This window comes from Procambarus clarkii, chromosome 4 (assembly GCF_040958095.1).
Source record: "Procambarus clarkii isolate CNS0578487 chromosome 4, FALCON_Pclarkii_2.0, whole genome shotgun sequence".
Taxonomy (NCBI): Eukaryota; Metazoa; Arthropoda; class Malacostraca; order Decapoda; family Cambaridae; genus Procambarus; species Procambarus clarkii.
The window spans coordinates 41,211,073-41,233,579 of record NC_091153.1 but is presented as its reverse complement, the minus strand read 5'-3'; the positions used below and the strand labels follow the sequence as shown (position 1 = coordinate 41,233,579).

Here is a 22,507-nt window from a genome sequence, read left to right as displayed (position 1 = left end):
GTAATTATGTCTGAAGGCCTTAAGTTTTAAAGTACACAACAAAGTTAACAAACAAGAGATGCCAAACCAATGATGATATTTCTAAGATCGTTGCACACAAACATCTGCATTCAAAGCAAGGTTACTGACTTGGAGAATGTGCAGAATACTTATACTGCCCAAATCCATTCAATAACATTCAAATTTCACTTGAAAAATATCAGAGGGGTTGATTTCAAATCTGCACATGGAAATAACTCCTTATGAGACCAGAAGGTATGGTAAAATGTGTAAAATAGCCCCACTGAAAGGAAGAGGCACAATCAGCATGCTGCGAGACAATATTGTAAACATTAAAGACCAAGACTTTTCAACACCTCCCTCTAAACACAAGGAAGTGTTTAGTCGACCCCTCTCGGTGTTCAAAACCAAAATTGATAAAACACCTTCAAAGGATTCACGATCAACCGGGCTGCAATTTGTATGTTAGAGTGCAAGCCGCAGCATCTAACAGACTGGTTAACCAAACCACCAATTAGGAGGTTAGATGAGTGACTGGGCTGACACTGATCCTCTAAACCAGCTATCGCTAAACTTTCGGAGCTCACGGATCACTAAATTCATAATTTTAAATCCCGCGGACCACTAATATGAATCCCGCAGTCCACCAAATAAGAAATGATAGTTATTAAAGCAAACTATTTGATGCCAAAAAATATAACAGTTAAAGAAAATACACAGTTACATACAATACACAAATAAAATTGTCTCCCAGCCACTGGTGGTCTACGGACCACCAGTTCGCAACGGTCCGCGGACCACCAGTTGGCGACGGCTGCTCTAAACTGCCTCAAGATAACCTCATGGTAAGGTTGGTATAAAACAACATGTTTGGCAACTAACAAGGAGTTTTAAGGGTCAAGGAACTCATTGATGGCAATCAAATTTCAGTCTTACCACTCAGACCCAACAATCATGACTAAAGGCATCACTACCAATATCTATTTTTTTTAGAGAACCATTTTTGGATAGGCTTCAGAATGATGTACAGTATTTCAGATAGTGCACTGAGAAATTAAATAAAAAATGCATACGTACTAAATGAAATAGTTCAAAAAGGAACTGTCACTCCTTCACTATCTACGTGTAGTTTTCAAAGCTGTCCTCTCGTTCCTCTGAAAGCTGGTCGAGTGATTTATCAGAAGTTGGCATGATCCACAATGCAGACATACATAGACACCCATTTCTCCTGCAACTGGGAGTACAGCAACCAGTTGCACAATTGCAATGGCTCATTTTCAAGTGTGCCAGGTGCAACGTTCATATCAGATATTATGGGTAGACGTTGACTGTCCTAAACTCTCTAAATCAGTTCAAAAGTTCACTATCACTCTTCATCCGCCCATCCCCCATCCTTTGTCATAGTCTAAAACTACACCCTAAGACATTGGCATTTGTGCAAAGATATTCAGGCATAAATGATTTTACAAGGATCTGCCCGAAACGTTGCGCGTACTAGTGGCTTTACAAGAATGTAATTACTATCCAATGTATCCTCACAATCCCAATGTACCTTCTTGTATAAATAAATAAATAAATAAATAAATAAATAAATAAATAAGGACAATTTTTTTAGTATGTCATAATGCAAGTGTGTCAGAGAATGAACAAATCCACAAGGGTCATGATAAGGGTTCGAACCTAAGTCTGAGAGGATCCTAGACGTGCCTTAATCGACCTCTCAGACGTAGGTTCGAACCCTCATCACGGCCCTTGTGGATTTGTTCATTTGATGCATCATGCTATTGTGATTTCTGTGTGTGTCAGAGAACATTTGCTTTCCCACTAAACATAATACAAGGTAGCCTTCGCTTGGCTGCAGAGGTTATCGTGTCAGTGTGATTCTTTCCTGGTAAACCTTATTACCTTTTGCACATTTTTGTGCAAAAGGTTGCATTGGAGAGGTTTGCACAGGTTGGATCCTGTGCAAAAGATTGCATTTGCACAGGATCCAATTTCACAAAGTTTTGAGAGGCTGATTTCCTTCCAACACCATAAATACCTGACATTGAGTCATTTCCTGTGAAATCGTGAAGAAATAACACTTAGGTAAACAACACACCGCCAAGAATACACTTTACACAATTTATGTCCACTTCTGGCATGCCTCTTGACAGGCTAATCTAAAATACAGTGGTATGCCAACTGCTCTGGCATAATGAAGATGAATTAATAAGTCAGTGTCCTCTCCAATCAGCATGGTAGAATGAGCACATATAATGTTAACTGTGGCCTTACTCACGTCTACATCAGCATTCCCTTCTGCTTGAATGACTTGACAAGCCACCTTTATCAGCTCATCACTTCTTAAGCTTGTAGTAACTATATTAAGAAGCAATATACTTGCACCACACTATCATAAATGCAGATAATTAGAAGTGCCTGTTAATCCCACTTAACTTATCCCTAAGGAATTCCACTTTCCAGGAAGTTCTACTTTAATCCTAGGTCCACTAATTACAATTAATATCTCATCCCATCCTGCAAGAAGGGAAGTTTGAGCTAGTTTTGAGCTAGAGATGGAACTTTCACAGATGACAACAAAGAAATGATCGAAATTCTGAGGAATCAGTACAAGACTGTTTTCAGCGAGCCACTAAACACATTAAAGATTGATAACCCAAATGAATTTTTCATGGATGTGATGCCAACATCAAACCATATATCAGATGTCACCCTATCCTACCACCCTACGAGGGGGCCTCGTAGCCTGGTGGATAGCGCGCAGGATTCGTAATTCTGTGGCGCGGGTTCGATTCCCGCACGAGGCAGAAACAAATGGGCAAAGTTTCTTTCACCCTGAATGCCCCTGTTACCTAGCAGTAAATAGGTACCTGGGAGTTAGTCAGCTGTCACGGGCTGCTTCCTGGGGGTGGAGGCCTGGTCGAGGACCGGGCCGCGGGGACACTAAAGCCCCGAAATCAACTCAAGATAACCTCAAGATAACTATCCCCACTGGATTTTGAAGAAGCCATAGACAGTATGCCTATGCCCTCTGAACCAGGCCCTGATTCCTGGAACTCCATGTTCATCAAGAACTGTAACAAACCACTGTTGCAGTCCCTCCACATTCTTTGGAGGTAAAGCCTAGATACTGGTATTATCCCCAACATACTAAAAACAACAGAAATAGCACCACTCCATAAAGGAGGAAATAAGGCAGAGGCAAAAATTACAGACCAATAGCACTGTCATCATTCATCATAAAAATCTTTGAGAGTGCTAAGAAATATGATCACAAAACACATGGAATCACATCATCTCCATAACCCTGGACAACATGGGGTCAGAACAGGGTGCTCTTGCCTATCACAGTTGCTGGACCAATATGACATGGCCTTAGATGCCATGGAAGACAAGCAAAACGCTGATGTAATATACTGTACAGAGATTTCTCAAAAGCCTTCGACAAATGTTACCATGGTGTTATTGCACTCAAAATACATGCAAAGGGAATTACTGGAAAAATAGGCAGATGGATCTACAATTTCCTGACTAATAGAACCCAGTGTGTAATAGTCAACAAAATAAAATCCGAACCATCAACCGTGAAGAACTCGAGTCCCCCAGGGTACTGTGCTTGCTCCGCAACCCGTTCTCGCAAATTTAATAAGTCAATATTGACTTATTAAATATGTGCATAGGTGACATACTTAACATAATAGATACCCTTAAAAAGATTCATAGAAAACACCGACCTTACCTAACCTTGTTAGTATCTTAAGATAAGCATCTTATAGCTTCGTAATTACAATTATTACCTAACCTATAATAGGTATAGGTTAAGTAATAATTGTAATTACGAAGCAATAAGATGCTTATCTTAAGATACTAACAAGGTTAGGTAAGGTCGGTGTTTTCTATGAATCTTTTTAAGGGTATCTATTATGTTTAGTATATCACCTATGCACGTAGTTAATAAGTCAATATTGACTTTACGAATTTGCGAGAACGGGTTGTGCTCCAATACTTTTTCTAATCCTCATATTGGATATAGACAAGGACACAATCTATGGCATTGTATCATCTTTTGCAGATGACACTAGTATTTCCAGCTCTTGCACAATGGAAAAAAATGAAAATATAAACGAAAAAGCAATGTAAAGGATTTGGGAGTACTCATGTCGGAAGACCTTACCTTTAAAGAACACAAAGAAGCTATCACAACTGCAAGAAAAATGACAAGTTGGACAACAAGAACTTTTCAAACTAGAGATGCTTTACCCAAGACGCTAGTGCTCTCTAGGGTGCAACTTGGACAACAAGAACTTTTCACACTAGAGATGCTATACCGATGATGGTACTTTTCAAAACGCTTGTGCTATCTAGAGTGGAGTACTGCTGCACAATGACAGCCCCTTTCAAAGCTGGAGAAATTGCTGACCTAGAGAGCGTGCAGAGATCCTTTACTGCTAGAATCCACTCAGTAAAACATCTAAATTACTGGGACCGACTAAAGAGCCTAAATCTGTACTCCCTTGAGCGCAGGCGGGAGAGATACATAATAATTTACACGTGGAAAATAATTGAGGGGCTGGTCCCAAACCTGCACACAGAAATAACACCACATGAGACCAGAAGACATGGCAGGATGTGCAGAATACCCCCGTTGAAAAGCAGAGGTGCAACAGGTACTCTGAGAGAGAACTCTATCAACATCAGAGGCCCGAGACTGTTCAACACGCTTCCACTACACATAAGGGGCATAACTGGCAAACCCCTCACAGTGTTCAAGAGAGAACTGGATAAGCACCTCCAGAGGATACCTGATCAACCAGGCTGTGACTCATACGTCAGGCTGCGAGCAGCCGCGTCTAACAGCCTGGTTGATCAGTCCAGCAACCAGGAGGCCTGGTCGACGACCGGGCCGCGGGGACGCTAGGCCCCGGAAGCACCTCAAGGAAGCACCTCAAGGTAGGGTGGAATACAGCTGCACAATGTGTGGTCCGCAAGATAATTTTATTTGTGTATTGTATGTAACTGTGTATTTTCTTTAACTGTTATATTTAATGGCATCAAATAGTTTGCTTTAATAACCATCATTTCTTTTCATTCCTTCCAGGTATAACAGGAACCAGGAAACAAGAAACCTACCAAAATGCTGGAAGACAGCTAATATAGTCCCAATATACAAAAAGGGTGACAGGCAAGAGGCACTGAACTACAGGCCAGTTTTCTTAACTTGTATACCATGCAAGGTGATGGAGCAGATCGTGAGGAAAAAGCTCGTAGAACATCTAGAGAGAAGGAACATTATGACACCACCAGCATAGGTTCACGGATGGTAAATCGTTCCCCACAGGTTTAATCGAATTCTATACACCATAGAGAGTGGCACATTTAGTGCTTCTGTCCCTTCTTTTAGTATCCATGGTGAGATTCTTTCAGGCCCAACAGCCTTTGCCACATTCAGCTCCAATAGATTCCTTTTGATCTCATCACTGGTGAGCTCAAATTCCTCCAAGGTTGCTTGGTTTACTGCCTCCTCTCTCAGTACAGGGATTTCTCCTTGCACTATTGTGAAGACCTGGAATCTCTTGTCGCGTTCTTCATGCGCACCTCCTTGTCATTCCTTGTTTATCTGTTCTCTTTTTAAGTCTTATCACTTGTTTCTTCACTGCTGTTTTCCTCTTGATGTGGCTGTGGAGCAGCTTTGGTTGGGTCTTGGCTTTCCTTGCAATGTCATTTTCATACTGTGTGTGTGGTTCGCTGGTGGCTGAGTGGACAGCAAGCTGGGCACGTAATCCTGTGGACAGGGGTTCGATTCCCGGCACCAGCGAGAAACAAAATGGGCAGTTTCTTTCACCCTGATGCACCTGTTACCTAGCAGTAAATAGGTACCTGGGAGTTAGACAGCTGTTACCGGCTGCTTCCTGGGTGTGTTAGTAGTTAGTAACAGTTGATTGATTCACAGTTAAGAGGCGGGACGAAAAAGCAAAGCTCAATCCCTGCAAGCAAAACTAGGTGAATACTCATTCCTGCAATCTGGTATCTCCCTCTGCTCTCTGGTGTTCTGTTATTTCTGTAGTTTTTACATACCTGGTTGATGGGGTTCTGGGAGTTCTTCTACTCCCCAAGTAAAAGTACATGTACATGTTCTTGTACTTATTGCTTTGTCTCCTTACACGTCTGATTGAACCATGGATTCTTCTGTTGCTTTTCATTTTTCTCCTTTTGGGCTGGGATAAACTTGTCTGCAGCTTCCTGGCACTTCTGGGTGATGTAGTCCATCATATCTTGTACCGTCTTTTCTCCGTGTTTTATTTTCCATGGCATTCCGATTAGAAAGTTCATCTTATCATAGTTTCCTCTTTGGTAAGCCAGCCTTTTCCTATCTGACCCCTTCCTTGGATAGGTTATCCCTACTTCCACCAGATACTCAAATGTCAGTATGCTGTGGTCACTCACTCACATGGAGGGGGGGGGCCTTCTAATTTGCCTTTCCCTTTGTCTGACTCGTTCAGGGCAAATATTAGGTAGAGTCTAGCTAGTTCATCGTTGCCTCTCATTCTTGTGGGTCCCTTGACACATTGGCTCAGTTTGATTGCCATGTCCAATAGTTCAGCTCTACGTGTATCTGCACCGCCACGTGGTTCTCCATTCTCTCAGTTTGTCTTTCTGTGGTTAAAGTTGCCCATGATTGAAAGTGGATCCATTCCTGCATGCAACTGAAGCCGTTTTCTCAAAACTCCAGTCTGGATCTTTTATCATTTAATGGAGGGTTATAAATTACTGCTATTATCATCTTAAGTCCTTCCATAGTTGTTCAGTATAGATGCTTGAGAGATGCCGCAGAACACCCATTGACATTCACCAGCAACAATGTAACACTCGACGAGTCCAGTTCCTACCCTCACAAAATGCTTCAGCCTCGCTACAGAGCAGACAGCCAGATTCTGGCTGCATCGAGCTTACACTCTCTCTAGTCCCCGCATTCGAGCTCTCCAACCCCGCCCACATTAAGAGCTCCATGCTCTACGCTCTCACCCCACATCAGAGTTCTCTACCTCTGGCCTTGATCGAGCTCTCTGCCACGCTCCAGGTGTCGTCACAGCTATCACAACACGTCATTACATCTCCAATAACCCAACTGCTGTAACCATGATTATATCAAATATAAAAAAGTAACTAAACTCTTTGAGTCTTATCACCCAAACCTGTAAACTTATGTTACAAGCTCATTAGTTGTTGCTTGTTATGTATCCTTGAAAGGAATTCTTCAAACTTGGTTTGAAGAAATTCAAATTCACCATCACCCTGTTTGCTTCAAACTTGGTTTCACTGGTGAAGTTCACAACTGAATAACAGATGCGTTGTTCCAGTTCTGGTATGTATTACTTTCACCAGGGAACGTCTTCCATACCCATCAAACCAACAGCTGCTGCCCCATAGTTCTAACTTGTAAAATCAACATATGCTTTCATTATTTTACCATAGGTACTGTATCTCCCTTTCTCCACTTTAGCTTGTTTAATAAGGAGCCTGCTATCAAGAATATATTTTTCAGTCTTCAGGATAGCATCTGATGTCTTTTCATTTAATGATATTGTTGAGGATTTTTGACAAATGTCTCAGATGAGCAAATCCACAAGGGCCATGATGAGGGTTCGAACCTATGTATGGGATGTTCCCAGCTGCACCTTAGTCAACTGTGCCACGACATGGTTAAAAGAATTACAACCTGCAGTGCTACTGCTCTCACTAGGTTCGAACCGTGAGTAGGTTCAAACCCTCATCACGGCCTTTGTGGATTTGTTCATTTGATATACTGCATCACGCTATTGTGATTTCTGTGTGTAATGTCTCAAGATGTTTCTGTCCTCAAAAAGTGATGACAGGTATAAGCTCATATCTCATCACCACCTCCAGAGACAGAGATCTTGTTCTGGAAACTAAAAGGATTTGTTGGAACATTAAGCCAAGATCAACGACTCTGTCAAGAACAACCGTCACAACAGATGAATTGTCTCGAGTATTGGGTTTGTCTTTCCTTTACAAAGAAGAAAATGTAACCTTGAAACACCATAAATGGTTGTATATAATACTGTATATTCATTGAAACAAGTAGTGGGTTTACACAGGATTTTGGCAGCACCAGGCTGTCAATACTCGTTATTTCAAAAATCACACCCCACAAGTGTTGATGTTCACATGCTGGGCAGAGGTCAGGTCGTGTCTAGTGACCTCGCTCTCTGCTAAGCTCATAACTGCACACGGTTGGCTGTGTTCCTTCCAGCCAACAAGCCGCTGTCTAGTGGTAAGAAGATAGCCAGAGACTATCTTCTAATAAGCAGGGCTTGACTCTTGGCTCCACCTTATATACTCAAGCAGTTGTACATTAGAATAGATAGAGTGTCCTCACTCTACACTGAGGATTCCCCGTCTGTAGGCCAGCTACTACACCGGCCTGCAGGCTGCTTCCTGGGGGGTGTGTAACAAAAAGGAGACCTGGTCGAGGACTGGGCCTCGGAGATGCTAATCCCCGAAATCATCTCATGATAACCTCAAGATAGCCTCTCCCAGCCTGTGGAGAGCCTTGTCTGTCTGCCATACCCCCTCCCCTACTCTAACCAGCTTATACTCTGAGACCTGGGTGAGTGTGATTGTAAGGTGATGTACTTTGTGTTTCCTGAATTATATACATGTTCTCATATTCCCAGGGACAGTCAGTCATATTTTGCTCTCAATTTCTTGTGTAGTGACTCTGATTCGGAATGATTGTTGATTATAATAAAGTCACAAAATATAATTACCCATCATGAATATACTGTATATAATAAATAAATAAATAATCTCTCTAAAACTTTTTAATTATTTTAAATCTGATAACCTAAGACCTCTGGTTCGTTTCTTGACTAATGATAAAGTGAAAGCTTTAAAGTGAAAGCTAAAGTGAAAGACATTTACTTATTAAGATTGAATTGTGGAAAATAACTGTTTTGAATCCTTACAGTAGTTACTTGTTAACGTCCATTAATATACCAAACTGTTTAAGAAGAGACGCGTTCCATTCTTGTCTTGTAATCATTCTGAATAAATAGTGGCAGCTCTACCTTTCTATCTACTTTATCCATCCAAACCCTACTTCTATTCTACTCATACTCTTCTCCACCTTCTCTGTCCTTCTTAATAAGTCATCCCATTTTGTCTGTTTCAAAACGTTCTGTTTCACCTGACTACTCTTCCTCACTCTTCACCTTACTCGTCCTCTGCCTCTTCATTGTATGATTCATTACAAGCTGTCCAATCACTGTCAATGATGTTCCTTCCACCTGATTCACATTCATGTACATTAACCCTTAAAGTGCGCATCACTTCATATGAAGTGTAAATCGTTTTACCAGTCAACTGCGCTTCACTTCATATGAAGTGTATGGGTACCGCGCACGATTTGAATGGCCCGCGGTGTAGCTGGGGGTCCCATACGCTGCCCAGGGGCTCTAGTAAACAGCGGCCATTTTGAAAAAAAATCCAGCTCACGCTCCGATGGCATGGGAGGCCTCAGTTTAGCGAGAGTCACCATGGCGAGCGCACGGTCAAACGCCTCACGGGCACGCATCACTCAGTCCCTCACCCCAGAGCAAATAGCCCACGAATTATTCTCTGAAGGTGAAGAAAGTGTGTTTGACGATTCAGACAACGATGAGGATTATACACAGTTGTCGGGAGATAGTAGCAGCAGCAGTGAAAGTGAGAATGACCGCCATGCCATGGCGAGGCCTATACGCTCTCCCATGCCTCCTCGCCCATTTTCTACCCCAATTCTACCACGACCTCACAGTTCCTGTGGATATTTTCTGTTTGAGGGTGACGAGTCAGAGGGAGGTGACTCCTTTTCTGGGTTTAGTGACTCAGATCAAAGTTTTATTGAGCCTGTGGCTGGTACCAGTGGTGTAACTGGGCGAGAAATTGTCGCGTCAGCAGCATCTCGCCCAGCCAAGCGCCACCGCATGGCACCACATGAGGGACCAAGACCCTCGTGTTCACGTGCACCCACCTCACGTGCACGTAGCCGCCGTGCTTCTCGCAGACGGTATTCAGCTCCTGGTCGCCGGTATGCATCGCTTCCTCGCCGTCTTTCCTCTGCATCTCGCAGGACGCCTGGTGTACTTGAGTGGAGTGATGGTGACGATTTTATTCCTAATATTCCTCACTTTGACGATAAAGATGTAGGGATTACAAACCTTTTCCCTAATCAAGGTGAGGACATGGCTGAGATGGAATATTTTACAGCATTCTATGATGAACCACTCATGGAATACATTGTACACCAAACGAACCTGCATGCTGCTTACCTGATTGAGAGGGAAATCACAGAATTTTCACGACTGCAGCGTTGGAAAAATACCACAGTGGCGGAAATGTATGTGTTTTTGGCACTCTGTTTGTTGATGAAGCACTGTCACAAACATGCAATAAATGACTATTGGAGCAAGGACAAGACAATACCAACACCTTTATTCGGGAAATATATGTCACGAGACAGGTTTCAGATACTCCTCAGGTGTCTACATTTTGGAAGTGTTCAGGACCGAACACCTGATGATAGACTGTGGCGAGTGAGGCACTACATGAACGATGTTATTGGAAAATTCAGAGATTTTTACGTACCAGCACAGAAGCTGGCGGTTGATGAATCTCTCATACTTTTCACGGGACGTGTTCCATTCAAACAGTACATTCCCTCAAAACGAAACCGATTTGGCCTGAAATTTTTTGTTCTTTGTGATTGTGAGACAGGATACGTGTTACACATGATTCTGTACTCGGCTAGTGATGTAGACATTCCCGGTAACGACGAACATGGATTCTCGGGGAGTGTAGTGAAGACCATCATGGCTCCGTGGATGAACAAGGGACACATTTTATACACAGATAATTACTATACAAGTCCCTTGCTAGCTCGATTCTTGCTAGAAAATAGAACCGGATTGGTTGGTACAGTAAAGCCACAACGAAGGGAAATGCCTGTGTTTGACAACGACATTGCAGTTGGTGAGTGTCAGAGAAGGAAAAGTGATAACATTCTGTCAGTTCGGTGGAAAGACAAAAGAGAGGTGAACTTGTTGACAACAATTCATGATGGAACAATGGTGAACAGTGGGAAAGTGAGCCATAAAACAAACGCACCACTATATAAGCCAGACTGTGTTTTAGACTATAATATCAACATGCGGTTGATTGATAAATCAGACATGATGATTGGCACTGCAGAGTGTGTGCGGAAGACATGTAGGTGGACGAAAAAAGTGTTCTTCCATCTTGTGGACATGAGCATGCTGAACTGTTTCAACATGTACCTTGTGAGAACTGGACGTAAGCCCACTTTCCGTGACTTTGTATTTGATGCTGCAATACAGTTATTAGGAAAGTTTGCAAAAGATGTCCCAGGTATTCAGCGGCCCATCATAAACCCACTGTTGCAGCATGCTGGTACTCCACGCCTCGCTCACACTGAAGGCTTCTTAGCACACAAACTTAAGTATTTGCCACCTGGTGTGAAGCGTGCAATAGCCCAACGTGATTGCTTGGTGTGTAAAACAACGACACGTAGAGACAAGAAACGGAAGCTTGTGCAAACATGGTGTGAAACGTGTGGTATCCCATTATGTGCTGTCGACTGCTTCAATGACTACCACAGTCTAGAAATCTTCTAAGTGTGCTTCAAAGTGTGTATAGCGTGTGCGAGTGTGTAAATATGTAAACATATAAGCAGAACATATAATATAATAGACTGTAATGACATATTATATTGCCGTAATTGAAAACATTTGTGTGCGCCTGTGTATACTCAAATATGCAACAATTATTGATACAAAATATGTTCAAACAGTATTTGAAACACAATTAGTGAAAAAAAATTAGATAAAATGCGCTTAGACATTGTAAATAAATAGCGCGAAAATATATTTGTGGCAACTCTGGCTGTTTGAGGACCGCGCGCAACATCTCCCGGGCGTGTACTGCATGAGCGACCATGCAGATTGTGACGTCATCGCAGAGCTTCTCGGCTCTATTGCAACAAAAGTAAGTACAATAGAATTTTTTTTTATTTTTCCCGTGATCAGTGAACAGAACTTAACAGATTAGCAAAAAAAAAAATTTTTTTTTTTTTCAAAATGACATGCGCCTGTGTGGATAGCAGGATATTAGACCCCGAGCATGTTAAGGGTTAATGTCTTCTGCTTCCCCCATACCATTCGTGATATTTCCCATTGAGGTTTCTGAAGACAAAGCGAAGAATGGGATAGCAAACCGGAGGGAAAGTGACCAAGTGAACTCTTTGAAAGTATCCAAAACAGCTTGAAGGAACAAAACAAGCCATGTACAAGCATGCTATTCCATGCCGCCAGACCATAGTGAACAACTTGGGAACAGTATCCACGGCTGTGGCAGCAGACAACAAGGACAAAAAATGAGGAATCCGTAGCCAAAGCCGAGATTGACATGCAACTGCCCAAGAACGCCTGCACCACACAGAATAGGAGAATCTCTACAAACTGGGTGCACACCTTAATTTCCACTGCCTTAAAAACCAAAGGTAATTTTTAAGCACTTACACGTGGAGCTGCCAAGTCCCAACAGAGAACAACTGACTGCCGCGAAAGAGGATCCCTCGAAAAAAAAAAAAAAATGAAAAATGGGGGCTACATCTTTCAAGTCAAGTGTCTGCTTATGACAAAACATCTGCTACTTGTCAAAGTAAAATGAGGCATTGCCTGCCAGCCAAGACAAAAGCCAGGACCCCATACCACAGTTATAAGGCAAAAAACAACCAATTCTCAAAACAGTTCATGGTCTTCTAATGCACTTCACTCCATACCTGCTGCAGGAACCTGGCAAATCTGCTTGAACCTCATTGGGATTCAGAAACGCACCCGCTTAGGAGCAGAGGAGGTATTCAGCACATCCCAAAGAAATACTGGGAATGATGTTGACCAATCCACACACTAGAAAATGAAGGGACGACGACGTTTTGGTCCGTCCTGGACCATTCTCAAGTCGATTGTGGGAATCATCCAGGACGGACTGATTGTGTCAATGGTCCACAATCGACTTGAGAATGGTCCAGGACAGACCGAAACGTCGTCGTCCCTTCATTTTCTAGTGTGTGGATTGGTCAACATACTTCAGCCACGTTACTGTGACTCATCGCCTGCTACTGGGAATGAGGAGGGGAATAGAAGGCTCTGCCATACCCATTAAAACTCCAAGCAGAATTGCCCCTAAAGGCCATTCCCTGCAGATGGCCACCTCTGCCAAAGGTCCCTTAGGATCCTGTAAATAGGGAAAAGGATGGGAAGTCAGATCACCCAAGGCTCAGTCTCTTGATCTCTTGATGGCCTAAGCAGAGGTGGCTAAGGAGATCATCATATATTTGGCACACTTACCGAATACAAGATGTTCAATATTCTCCTCATAAAACAATGGAAGATTGATCATACTAACCAATACAGCCAAGAACACCAGAAGCCAGAACCACAATGCACAATCTTGCAGAAGCCTGATAAACCACCACTTGAGAGCATAGCTTCGCCAGAGCAGAAGTTTAACACCCGCCAATAGCACATACTGTACTTGAAAGAACTCCTGAACTTAACAAGCAGTCAGGCAGTATGACAGGCAGGAGGATTGGCTATCAGTGTCCAAAAACACTGAATCGCACCATAAAAACTGCACACTTCATTGTAAGGCAGAGGTAGATATCTGAAGCATACCTGAAGAGCATACCTGGAGAGGGTTCTGGGAGTTCTTCTACTCCCCGAGCCCAGCCTGAGACCAGGCTCCACAATCATCCACAACCTCAACCAGGTTGTGGAACAACCAGGCTCCTCAAAAAAATCATAACAGCCGGCTTAAACACAAAAGACCTACAAATCCTCCAACCAGTGGTGAGGAATACAGGCCACGTGAATCACCCCACCGACTAGTAGAAGGCCAGACACAGGAAAAGCATCTCAGCTGAACAAACACTTACCTCTGACCTCAACACGTCAGGTCAGAGGTCAGAGGTTGTGTGAGTGGAGTTGTGACTCCACTCGCACAACTCAAGCGCATCCTTGGTTAAACACAGACTACAGAACCGGGTGCATACAGTCACACAGCTAACTACTATCACCACATCAAAATGCTTTGAATCATAAAGTAAATCCAAGCACTATCTGGAAGTGAAAGGGCTTGAGAGGAGTCAACATGGAAAGGTAAAAACCACAACCCCAGCAGAGAAAATAATTCTGGAGGAGCAAGGAAGATTATCTCAAGATGATTTCAGGGCTTAGCGTCCCAACCAGGCCTCTTTTTTGTTGCACATCCCCAGGAAGCAGCCCGTAGCAGCTGTCTAACTCCCAGGTACCTATTTACTGTTAGATGAACAGGTGCATCAGGGTGAAAAACTCATATTTCTTTTTTCCTCGTCTGCCGATTATTGAACCCAGAACCTTAGGACTACAAATCGTGAGTGTTGTTCACTCAACCTTCAAGCCCCCCCCTAACAAGGGAGAGAGAAGCTGGCTACCAGGGAAGGGAACCATGGCATGCATCCAGTGAAAACATTCACAAACACAGCACACAAAGGTGGAAGGCACAAAAGACAAATGTGAAGCAGGAAACGGTACAAAAACCAACCAATGGCCTGCACAGAAGAAAATATTCCATAGATAGATAATACGTCAAGAGAGAACTTGATAAGCACCTCCAAAGGATACCTGATCAACCAGGCTGTGACTCATACGTCAGGCTGCGAGCAGCTGTGTCCAACAGCCTGGTTGACCAGTCCAGCAATGTGGAGGCCTGGTCAACGACCGGACCACGGAGAATACGCTAAGCCCCGAAACCATCTCAAGGTAACCTCAAGGTATGGCACTTTTTATTTAAAAGTGGACTCAGCAAAGAGGTAAAAGTGAATAAGGTGGCTGGCTAGATGGCAGAAACTCCAGGCAAACTGGTCTTACAGTACTTGACATTTACATACGTACTGTATATAAAATGAAAACATTAAAAAAAATTATTCCTAACAAGTTGCACAAAGGTGCCAAGCTACTAAGGCTAAATATTAACTCGATCTAAGATGCAATTCCCAGGAGACATCTGAAACTTTAGATAAACGCCTTTAAGTAGACGTTGCAAGTTCCAAGTTAGGATGCCACTCTAATCACAAATGTTATAACACATGCTGCCTCAAAACACACACACACATGCATAAAGAAAATAAAAAAAAAAAAAAATATCAAGATAGACAGGCAATGCCAACCTCATTTATGTGCTTATAAGTTTTGATGAGATCGACTGACAGTTTCCGTAAAGGGCCCTGTGCTGGGTCGCGGTACCTCCGCTCAGCTGGAGAGCGGTGGAGGGCCTGTAATGGAACTGACTTATAGGCACCTCCACCGCCAACTGCTATTTGACTTCCACCAACCGAGCCTGAAAAAAACAAAAATAATAATAATAATTATAATAATCCAAATTATAAGAATACTCCTAAAATACACTAGAATACTAGTACAGTATATACTAGTAGTATACAAGAATAATAGATGGGACACCACGAGTGAAACTCGCATTCTGTAACTACAATTAGGTATTTACGTAATTGCATTCAGAAGGCAGCTATATAATATAATGTACATACATAAATACATGCATACAGTATATTTATATATATACAGTATATACACACATGAATCATACCTGGAGTGGGTTTCGGGAGTTCTTCTACTCCTCCCGTGCCCGGCCTGGAGCCAGGCTCGTCTTAAGATAACTACAGTAAGTCCAACAGGCAGTTTCTTGGAGCAGCCCGCAGGCCCACATATCCACTTCAACTCGGTTGGTCTGGCACTTCTTGCAAGAAGTTATTTATTTCTAATGCTTGCTAGGAGAGTATTGAACAGCCATGAACCTCTGATGTTCAGACCATGTTCTCTGATTGTGCCTATAGCACCTCTACTCCTTACTGGTTCTATTCTTCATTTCCTCCCATATCTTTTGCTGCAGTTTGTTGTTATTCTACTGTGCAAATTTGGGACCTGGTTCTTTTCCATGTATACATTATTTGATACGATTCATGTCTTTTCCAAAGAGTACACTTTGAGAACTTTGAGACGGTCCCAATAATTTAGATGTTTTATTGTTTGTATATAAAGTATATACAGTACAGTATTAATGATAATTACACAATTTGAAGATCCCTAAATTCAGACTTTGAAATCCTACAAAAATTAATGAATTTATAACAAATCAATGTTGAATCAATGTTGAATGATTTTACAATCATTTAAAAAAAATGCTGAATTAAAAAAGGTAATAGAGAAACAGTTGAGTATAAATAAGTACTGTTAAGCCGTAAAGATAACATTCAAGTGCAACACATTAGAAAAACGTTAGAAGGGAGACTTTTTGGTCTATAGCAGAACCCGCTATTAATCCTCTGTGGGCATTTTACACTTTTACATTTTACTGAAAACCTGATGACCTTGTCAGGATAGATGATGACAATTGCAGATGAGGAGTCACAATAACGTGGCTGGAAAATGTTGACCAAACCACACAATAGAAAGTGAAGAGAGGACAATGTTTCGGTCTGTCCTGGACCTGGGCCACAATCAAGTCGATTGTGGTCCAGGATGATCGACTTGATAATGGTCCAGGACGGACCGAAACATTGTCATCGTCTTCACTTTCTAGTGTGTGGTTTGGTCAACATGATGACAATTCATTCCAATATATACAAAAAATTTCATGTTGTGTTCATGAAAATTATGAAACACAACAAAAACACCTTTTACCATCTGCCCACAAGACAAATTTTTTATGTTAACACTTTCACCCGGGCATGACGCAGCATTGCATCATCCATTTACTGTCGGTAATGCCGGGGATGATGCAGCATTGCGTCATCCACTTTAAATCGCCAAAAATCAGGTTTTTATCCGATTTTTTGGGGACTGGTTTTAAAATGCGCACCGATGTCTTCCCATTTTCTATGTTGAGCCTCGTGGCCCTCAGGTGGCTTGGCACACGCCGTGGGCCCATTGTTTTCGCTCCACTGTTGTGACCAATGTTGCCTCCCCTCGCATCTCAAACGTGTGAACATTTCGGCTATTTTCCGTGGCTATATTTCTTACTGCGGCTTTAGAAACTATCTACGCTTACTCCACGATGGATAGTGATCATGAACAAGGCCCTTCCAGGAAGAAAATTGCGAAAGAAAGGCTTGAAAAGGGCGGGAATTGGGAGTGTAGCTGGAAGGCGTCTGAGCGCTCACTTGTGGCTAACGCGTGGCCCGTCTTCAACTCATCGGCGGTTGGAGCGTGACCAGGTTTTTAATTTTATATGCTAATGTTCCTCTAGAGAATTCTATTGCGAACCCATTGAGACCAAAATGAAAGACCTAGGACGAAAATTGACGTGACCAGAGTGAAAATAGTGAAAACATTTTATTGCGTTTGCGCACTCCAGGGTAACTCGTTCGCACTTTCTCAGTTTGCTGCAGGTAATTAGCAGGGCTTTTGGAGTTTATATGCATTTAGTGCTGTAGAGAACACAATGATACAAAATTTAATCTCGTAGGACGAGAATTAAGGTGACAAAGTTGAAGAGAGTATACACTTTTCAGAATTTACGCGCGCTCCCGTGACACCCTGGGTCCCATATCGCACAGTTGAGGGGTGGCGCGCGGAGTGCGCGAAAGTGTTAACATACCAATAGATTACAGATGTACACAAACACACATTTTTACTCTATGCATGTACAGGCAGTCCTCAACTTACAAACGGAATGTGTTTAACCACTGTGCTGCGCCAACCGAGAAATCTCGTTCTGAGAGTTGTACTATTTTTTTTTTAATTAGGCTATATTTTAATGTTTATTAATATTTTCATCACTCTTTGTGTTTTGAAATGAAAATGGTTGAGTTTGGAAACATTTTGATCTGAAACAACTTTACCTGAACATATATAAAAACAACAAAAATATGTCCTTAACAATTGCACTATGAAGTTTTTGCCAAAAACAGGTGCAGTGCAGGGGTTAAAGAAGTCAATTTCCAACGTCACAATGTTATAAATTGGTAAAAAAACTGTAATCTTGCAAAGCTATGTAAAACAGTATTTTAAATAAAACGTGTTCTCTTTACTGATGTCATCTGCAATTCTGTCAGATAAAAATTTCTGAACATATTTTTCTAAAAACATTTCAGTACTGTACAGATGACCACATGTCTTCTGGACACTACTTACCCAGATATGAGAGTTGTTCATTTTATTGTCTGTCTAAATAAAATTAGTGATAAAGTAGTGAGGCAAGTGGGGCAGTCCAAATAAAAATATGCAATAAAGTGGATGGGTCTAGTTTGCCCCGTGATTATACTGGGAGCAACCTACCCACGTGACGTCATAAGTCCATGGCTGATTGTTTTGATTTGTCACAAGGCATTGGAGCACTTATTCCCATGATTTTGTCGTAAATATCCACAAAATTTATGAACGCCCTTGCTCAATGCATGTATTTTGTCAATAAAAGCTACTACAAGTGAGGAAAGAGAAAGAGATCCCTGTTGGCATTTAACAAGAAAGTTGAACTAAGATAGCCTAAGAAAGTTTACATAAGAAGGTGGAGAATGGGATCTCAAGAAGTGTTGATAGCACTGAATATCAAATGAGCAAGACAGCACATTCAGATATTAAGGCTAAATCTACAATCTTTGACAATTTTTATAGGAGTGAAAGTGATGAAGCAATACGTAACAGATAGGCAGCGACGAGAGCCGAGGTGAAAGCAGTGATGCAGTGAGGAAGTGGGTACAAGCACTGAGGGTATCTCATCACCAGTAATCTCCTGCTTGATACCTGCTTGATGGGATTCTTTTAGTTCTTCTCCACTTCAGTCAACTTAATACCATAAACATTTACCACTTCTACTACCTATATAACTATGAACCATCTGGATGGTACTTGGATGAAGTTCTGGAAGTCCTTCTATTCCCCAAGCCCAGCCCAAGGCCAGGCTCGACTTTTTAGAGCTTGGCCCAACAGGCTGTTGCTTGGAGTTGCCTGCAGGCCCACATGTCCACCAGCCCGGTTGGTCCAGTACTTCTTGAAGAAAACAATCTAGTTTTCTCTTGAAGATGTCCACGGCTGTTACCACAATATTTCTTATACTGTACTCGCTGGGAGGATGTTGCATAACTGTAGACCTCTGATGCTTATACATTGTTCTCCGATTGTGCCTATGGCACCCCTTTCTCTTCACTTGTTCTATTATGCATTTTCTTCCATGTCGTTCACTCTAGTATGTTGATATTTTTCTGTGTAGATTTGATACCTGGCCCTCCAGTATTTTCCATGTGTATATTATTTGATATCTTTCTCGTCTCCTTTCTAGTGAGTACATTTTGAGAGTTTCAAGATGATCCCAATAATTTAGGTACTTTATCGTGTCTATGCATGCCGTATATGTTCTCTGTATTCCCTATATTTCAGCAATCTCTCCTGCTCTGAAGGGGAAAGTGGGTACCGAGCAGTACTCAAGATGGGACAGCACAAGTGATTTGAATAGTACAACCATTGTGATGGGATCCCTGGATTTGAAAGCTCTCATAATCCATCATATAATTTTTCTGGTTGACGCATTATTTGCTTAGTTATGCTCCCTAAACTTTAGGTCACCGGATATCATTATTCCCAAATCCTTGACATGCTGCTTTCCTACTATGGGCAGATTTGATTGCATTTTGTACCCTATATCATTAAGGTTCTCATTTATATTGTACCCAAGTACCTGGAATTTATCACTGTTAAACATCATGTTATTTTCTGCTGCCCAGTCAAAAACTTTATTAACATCTGCTTGTAGTTTTTCAATGTCTTCAGATATTCAATGGGCTCTCGTTCTGTTAATGCGTAAGTACCACAAAAATGACCAACTTTTACCCTTTGTTAAATCACTTCTATTGCCTGTAGGAGTGTGAAATTTGACATACCAGGACAACTTTTGGTGTAGAATAACGTAGTGTAATCGAAAAAGCAGTATGGGTGGCCATTCAGCTATCCATCCATGCTAAAATCACTGCCGAATTTTGTCTCAAGAAATTTGGACCCCAATTTGAAGACCACTTGCTCATCACCAAAAGGTCTAAACGCCATGATCTTTTGCAATGATTTATTACAAGCACAATATTATGCAGTGATGCAATAGCAACTCTGTTGTATCCAAATGTCCAGAGGTGGCCCACTTGAAAGTTGGCCAAAAAAAAATTTGTGCAAAACTAGCCAACTTTCAAGGCAAAAATCTCAATATGCGTCATTCCCAATTTGGTTTTGAATGACACCATTGGATAGAGCAGATTTTTCTGTACAAGAGTAACTTTTATTTAGGTTGGGATCTGAATTCCTATTTCAGCCAGCGGACTTTGAAAATGACATACCTTGGTGCAATATTGAAAAAATCAAATTATGATTCTCCATCTTCTTTGTGCACTGACCATGACTGCTAGCAAATTGATATCCAAACTGATTGGAAAAATTTTAAGCTTCATTGGGTAAAACATTTTTGGGTGGAATTCAAAATTATTATTAAACAATCAGTGCTATTTTAGGTTCCTGTTATATATTTATCTTTACATCTTTGTAGTTTCGTGTCAGCAGGCCAAACATTGCTGTTTACTTATTTGTGTATTTACTTGCAATAAATACACAAATAAATAAAAAAGCAATATTAATATTAATGTATTACATGTCTCACTTGAAATTACTGTATTCAGTTAGTTAAATAATTTGATTTGAATTCGATTACAGATACATCATGAATCAGGATTCCATTGGTTTATTGCCATGTGCTTTTGCTAGCCATGAGCATGGCTCTTCTGAATGTCACTAGACAACCTACACTCCCAACAAAGGCTTGAAGTTTCTAAAACAGTATAGTGCAGAATATCAAAAACTGATACTTAAGCGAAGTGAACTGAACTGGGATGGAGAATCTCAAGTGTGCCTCCATCATGAAGCTTTGCTGTTGATGAAATTTGAATTTTTACAAAAAACTTGCTGCAATCCCTTCAAGAAGAAATGCCGTGTGAAGCGAAAAGATTTGCAACCAATCACAGTAGCTACTGCAGAGAAAATGTCAGATATGCTGAGAGTCAGTATTAAGCCTGGCCAAAAGTTGTGCACATCATGCAGAAAGTAATTCGACAGTAAGCAGGTGAGCCAGTCCAGCTCTACTGAATCTGATGGCCCCGCTGATAATATGGAAATCTGTGAAAGTGTAAACACAAGTTTATCAGTATTAGGCATCTCACCTATTTAATATCAACCAGTTAGTGCAAGGGATAAGCATGGTTATGCAAAGCGTAAGATTAGCCAAGCACAGGAAATAATTGCCGAGTAGATTGCTGCAATTGGAAATATTGATTGACAAAACCTGTTGGTACCAAGCTCTAGCCAACAATGCACAAATTGCCAAGACTTCAATAAACTCACTGAAGAAATGAAGTTAAAATTCCATGTAGCAAAGCACCAAGAAAAAATACAAACCCTAACCCTCGTGCCACAAAGCTGGTCTATCAAAAAGACAATGGAGCAATTCAAGGTTTCAGAATACATGGTTCGCGAAGCTAGGAAGCTGAAAGAAGAACAGGGAATACTAGCAATTCCTAAGAAAATTTAGGGCAAGTCAGTTCCCAAGGAAGTGAAGGAAAGGGAACTACAGTTTTTTAAGGGTGAAGAATTTAGTCGAATGTGTCCCGGAAAGAAAAAAAAGTCATGATCAGTGCACAAAGAAGATGGAGAATCATAATTTGATTTTTTCAATATTGCACCAGGGTATGTCATTTTCAGAGTCCTCTGGCTGAACAAGGAATTCAGATCCCAACCTAAATAAAAGTTACTCTTGTATAGAAAAATCTGCTAAATCTAATGGTGTCATTCAAAACCAAATTGGAAATGATGCATATTGAGATTTTTGCCTTTAAAGTTGGCTAGTTTTGCACAAAAATTTTTTTTTGCCAACTTTCAAGTGGGCCACCTCTTGTTATACATCGTTGCAAAAGATCATGGTGTTTAGACCTTTGGTGATGAGTAAGTGGTCTTCAAATTGGGGTCCAAATTTCTCACAACAAAATTTGGCAGTTATTTTACAGCATGGATGGATAGCTGAATGGCCACCCATACAGTTTTTTCGATTACACTACGTTATTCTACACCAAAAGTTGTCCTGTTATGTCAAATTTATCTTTATATATCATATAAATACATTGCCCATTAGCAATATTTCTTATGTCTCTTTGTACAAAAAGCTGACAACCCCTTTCTTATTTTAATAGTTTTTATTTTATATTTTTTCTCTCCTTTGCTTCTATGCGGATTTTGTTGGGACTTATATATCGTGGAGAATGCATATCCGGCACTAAGCATGTGAAGTTGGACCAAAATCGGTCAACATGTTAATCAGCAACAGGTGGCAGAAGTTGTGTGAC

The 22,507-nt window shown here is 41.4% G+C and overlaps 1 protein-coding gene across 1 annotated transcript in view; it reads right to left on the bottom strand.

The window, feature by feature from the left end:
- Positions 1-22,507, bottom strand: part of LOC123750599 (serine/threonine-protein kinase minibrain) — a 156,497-nt gene that overhangs the window by 46,003 nt on the left and 87,987 nt on the right. Inside the window, 1 exon segment of the mRNA XM_069333700.1 lies at positions 15,290-15,459. Coding sequence (XP_069189801.1) covers positions 15,290-15,459 — 170 coding nt within the window.